Raw genomic sequence first — 5,526 nt, forward strand, 5'->3', positions numbered from 1 at the left:
TACTTCACATTCGCTTTTTATTTGGGAATCTATACTATTATTATAAATGCGAAAGTAACTCTGTCTGTCTGTCTTGCTTTTACGCCTAAACCACTAAACCGATTTTGATGAAATTTGTCATAGAGATATTTTGAGTCCCGGGAAAGGATATAGGATAGTATTTACCCCGATTTTTGAAACAGGGACGCGCGCAATATAGTTTTTCTGTGACAGACATAATTCCACGCGGGCGAAGCCGCGGGCGGAAAGCTAGTCATAAATACAACAATATATCACTAGGTACTGAATATTTACTTACAATTGCTCCAATTATGATAATATTAAAAAAGAGGTTACTGATGTTTATTATGGTCCATAATTGGTATGTAAAAGTTAGTAAAATCTGAAAAAATAAAAAGTACAACGTAAGGACAGAACGTATTGGTTCAGTTTACCAGTACCAGTAGTCATCAGCAAACAGTATTTTCTATTAGAAATAGAAAAAAAGTTACATCAGTAATTATCTACAAAATCGGAAATTTTTAATTTTCTGCGAAAGAATCAGCGGACTTTCAACTTGTAAAGAAATAGAGTTAAAACTTTGTAATGTTTGATAGAGGAAAAATCTACATCTTTTATTTCATAAAATACTTCAAACATTTTGATATTGTAAAACCTTTGTACTTGCACAAAGGGCTTATGCATTGTCATTATATTATACCAATTAGTGCATTACAATCGTCAAAAAAAAGTTTTAAACACCCTAACACCAAATGCTGCGTTAATAAAATTGCTTTGTTGAATTAACAACAGATAGCATTTATTCAACCAACCTAAATCATTCAAATGATTGAACACGAAAACATGTAAAGAATTCTCCATAGTCTTTTTAGCATTTTCTTTGTCCTTCGAGAAGTACAACCAGTTCTTCTCCCCGACCACATCAATCGTACCTGTTGTGCTATTTTTTGATAAATAAAAATCTTGCAATATATCTCTTATGCTTCTGAGTCTGTACTCAATTTGTATTACATTTGCGCACATTTCAATTACAGTCCAAATGTTTATAAAAAGTAAAACCATTTGAAAACAGTACGCCGTAAACATTATGATATCGGTTTTGTACATAAGATACACATTCCCTAAAGCAATCACGGTGTATAAACCAAAAAACAAATTTATGTACACAGTTATTTGAAATATCTTTTCTTTTATGGCATAAAGGTATATTCTTTCAAGAACATTATCGATAATTTCATACATTTTGAAATAGTTTAAGCTTGGACATCCGCCTTTGAAAGTGTAGATCAAATCGATGATATACAGTACAGCTTGCATCAAAATGTACGTGAACCGAGTTGCATCACTGAATTTCTTAGAAAAATCTTTATTCCCATCCAGATTTTTGGATATAATTATCTGGACTATAATCATTGTTATTGAAAATAAAGTTAATACTGCAACAATCGGTATTTGTTTGAACCAAGATGATGATATCTCCAAAGATTTATTTTTACGATGAACACTGGTTAGAAAGACTAATCTTAGTAAATTATGTATTGGAGATAAAGTATCAAATGCATCCTTAGGTTCTTTTAGAATTTTCCTTTTAAACATAATTTTGTTTTAATTTCCTGACACAACGTCTCGTCTCGATCAGAGGGAATTTGTAACATTAGTAGTTGATTCTAGAACTTACACAGAAAAACGTTATGTTGATAATGGATTTTTGATGGTTATTGTCACTGTTAAAGCTTTTAGAGGTAATCAGTACATTATCGTTCATACATAATTTATCAAATTAATTTCATCTGATACAGAAGATGATTTATGCGACGTTTAGTTTACATTTTAATTTGAATAATGGAATATATTACTGCATGTATTTTATGTAATGGTTTGGAATAAATGGCATCATTCCATATTATTATTACGTGCATAAATTTTAATAATAAATATATAAGTAAAATGGACATCTAGCCTGTAAGGTGGGCAAAATTTTGAAATGCAGGTAAATTAGTAATATATGTACAACCCGATCGAGCCAACTGCGCACCTCGCTGGAATGCGACTTTCCCGGGGACTCGCCCGCACACCACCACTCGTTCACCCCGTCCGTACCAGAGCGTCGATGTGACGTCACGGCTGCCAGGTGCGCAGTTGATTCGATCGGGTTGTATTTTGTATTTTAATTATTATAGTTTTGGGGAAAACTCATGGGGCTTTTTCTCCTAATCGGACACGCCCACAGTTGGTAATAATGTCAAACTATTTTAATGTATTGTTAACTATTCTAATGATCAAAAATTATTCTAATGTTCGTCATGTGTAGTCTAAAATCGATAATAAATATTATCACGAAGTCTAGATAAAATTATATCGTGTTTTATCGATTACACCGGGATAGTAGGCCCCAGTCATCCACAGCTTGGTTAGCATGATAATATCTATGTGATTTGGGTTTTTATTACAATAAGTTCTCTAAAGATGTTGAGATGAAGCATCTTGGTTTAAAGGCCTTTAATAAAAAATTATGAAATAAGTATTTTTATAAGATTTATTGATATTATTTTGGGTATTAAAATATACGAGTAAACTAAGTGTGTATGGTATTGCGCACTTTTCTACGAATAATTTCACGCAATGCTAAGCAAAGCTCGTGTATCAAAAGCCTTATCACTATTGTTAAAAGATTTCCAGTTAAAGAAAAATATAACACTAAAACTTCAGACTTTTTATTAAAATTTTCTGTACTTATATTAAAAATGTAGCTTTAAAAGTATGAATAACAAGACACCCAATATTTCTTTTAACACTTTAATCTATTCACTCTATTTGAACACATACATTTCTAAATTATACAGATTCTTATAAAAGAATTATTGAATTTACACACTCATTGAAATTAATAATCAACTTTTAATGAAGTAATTTTACTTTTCTGTTGAGACTGTTTTTACAATATGAAATTCAGCCTCAGCCTAGTTAGAAAAAGGAAACTTCATTCACTTCAAACATTTTGCAGTAAAAGTACAGTGAAGGTTATCACAACAGAAGTATATGTGATGAGTATACCGTAGTCCAGCCTTTGGATGCGAGCCGCTGTCAACTCGACGGGCTTTAAGCAGACCAGTCTGCGAAAATCAGTCAAGGTTTTTCTCGTTGATGTATCTGAAATTTATGAATATTACTATCATTACCAGTAAAATAAAAGCGGGTTCAATTTATATGGTGATAGTATTATTATTATGCGATCATCCAACTAGACCCCAAAAATTCCCTTCAAAAACTACCCATAAATTAAATTAGCACCTATGGCCTGCATATCACTTAATATCAGGTGTGATTGCAGTCAAATTAAATAAAATTGTTCTGCATTAAATAAAAATCATTCACCCGAAAAGTAAAATCAACTGAGGTATCTGAGGTAGGATAAAATATCTTTAGGTACCCACACTTACTGATATCTTTGCTAACTAATATGTGGTCTAAAATGCGAATTATCTGTTCTCTTTGCTCGTAAGTTTTTTCACAGCGATGCACCAAACTATACAACATTACTGCACTGATCAATATCCTCGAAATACATTGTAATGCTGTAATACATTTCGTTTTTATGACACCATCCTGAAATTAAAATATATAGTACAATAATAATATAAAAATAGACATAGGACACTTTTGCACGGTGTAATTGCTTTATTTTTTCACGTCACAAGTATACAAAGTGCCACACCACCATTTTTACTTAACATTTTGTTTCATTTGGGAATTATTAGTATAAAAAATATATTACGTACTCAAAAATTTACTTACAAGTGCTCCAGTTATGATTTTAATGAAGATATTAATGACATTTACAAATGTCCATAATTGATATATTGAAGTTAGTAAAATCTGAAAAAAAAAAAACAAGGAGTTGAGTCATTAAGAATTCAAGATTAGATATTGGACAGAGTATATAAAAATAATTGTGGTCCACTTTTTTCACTCGTCTCGTCAGTGCTTCATCCTTTTTAATAAGTTAAACTTTTAGTAGTAATTAAAAAAAGTGATTTATTTTTATTTCCCGAGAAAGAATGCACGAAATTTCATGTAGAAATATTGTAAAAACTCTTCAAGTAGTTGCGTAAAGGGTTTATGCATTGTCAGTACACCAATTGCATTACAATTTATTGTTAAAAAAAAACATTTTACTCACTCTTACACCAAACGCTGTATTAATAAAATTGCATTGCTGAATCAACAACAGATAGCATTTATTCAACCAACTTAAATCATTCAAAATATTGAACCCAAAAACACGTGAAGAAGAATTCCTCATATTCTTTTTAGCATTCTCTTTGTCCTTCGAGAAGTACAACCAATTCTTCTCACCGACCACATCAATCGTACCTGGTGTACTATTTTTTGATAAATAAAAAGCTTGCAATAAATCTCTTATGCTTCTGAGTCTGTACTCAATTTGTATTATATTTGCACATATTTCAATCGCAGTCAAAACGTTTATATACATTAAAACCTTTTCACTAATGTATACGATCCCAAATAAAGTGCTTATGTTGTCGTATACAAAAGACATGTTCAAAGAAGCAACCACGATGTAAGAACAAAAAAACAAATTAATTGTCACTGTTATTATAAATATATTTTGCTTTACTATAGTGAGGTACGTTCTTCCAAGCACATTATCGATAATTTCATACATTTTGAAATAGTTTAAGCTTGGACATCCGCCTTTGAAAGTGTAGGTCAAGTCAATGACGTACAGTATAGTTTGCGTCACAATGTACGTGAATCGAGTCGAATTGGCGAATTTTGTGAAAAAATTTATATTTACATAGACATTTTCGGATTTCATTATCTTGACCATAATAACTGTTATTGAAAATAAAGTTAATACTGTAATAATCGGTATTTGTTTGAACCAAGACGACGATATTCTCAAAGATTTATTTTTACGATAAATACTGGTTAGAAAAACTATTCTTAGTAAATTATGTATTGGAGATAAAGTATCAAAGGCATCCTTAGGTTCTTTCAGAAGTTTCCTTTTAAACATAATTTTGTTTTGATTTACTGACACACCGACTGGATCAGAGGGAATTTGTAACATTAGTAGTTGATTTGTAGAACTTACACAGAAAAACGTTAAGTTCATAATGGATTTTTGATGGTTATTGTCACGATTATAACTTTTAGAGATAATCAGTACATTATCGTTCATACATAATTTATCAAATTAATTTCACCTGATACAGAAGATAATTAATGCGACGTTTAGTTCACATTTTAATATGAATAATTGAATACATTACTGCATGTATTTTATGTAATGGCACAAAATGGTTTAGAATGAACGGAATCATATTACGTGCTATCAATTTCAATAGTAATAAATAAGTATACAATGGATATCTAGCTTGTAGGGTGGCAAAATTTGAAATGCAGCTAAATTAGTTACGTACGTACAACCCGACCGAGCTAACTGCGCACCTCGCTGGAATTCAACTTTCCTGGGTACTCACCCGCACACTTCCCCTCGTT

General features: G+C 31.2%; 1 protein-coding gene across 1 annotated transcript; it reads right to left on the reverse strand.

The window, feature by feature from the left end:
* Positions 1-2,989: 2,989 nt before the first annotated feature.
* LOC135080191 (uncharacterized) lies at positions 2,990-4,303 on the reverse strand. The gene is made up of 3 exons (XM_063974874.1): positions 4,181-4,303; positions 3,441-3,606; positions 2,990-3,150 (listed from the first exon to the last, which is right to left on the reverse strand). The coding sequence occupies exons 1-3, from the start codon at positions 4,301-4,303 to the stop codon at positions 2,990-2,992; spliced, it is 450 nt and encodes a 149-aa protein (XP_063830944.1).
* Positions 4,304-5,526: the final 1,223 nt, after the last annotated feature.

This window comes from Ostrinia nubilalis, chromosome 17 (assembly GCF_963855985.1).
Source record: "Ostrinia nubilalis chromosome 17, ilOstNubi1.1, whole genome shotgun sequence".
In the NCBI taxonomy this organism is placed as follows: Eukaryota; Metazoa; Arthropoda; class Insecta; order Lepidoptera; family Crambidae; genus Ostrinia; species Ostrinia nubilalis.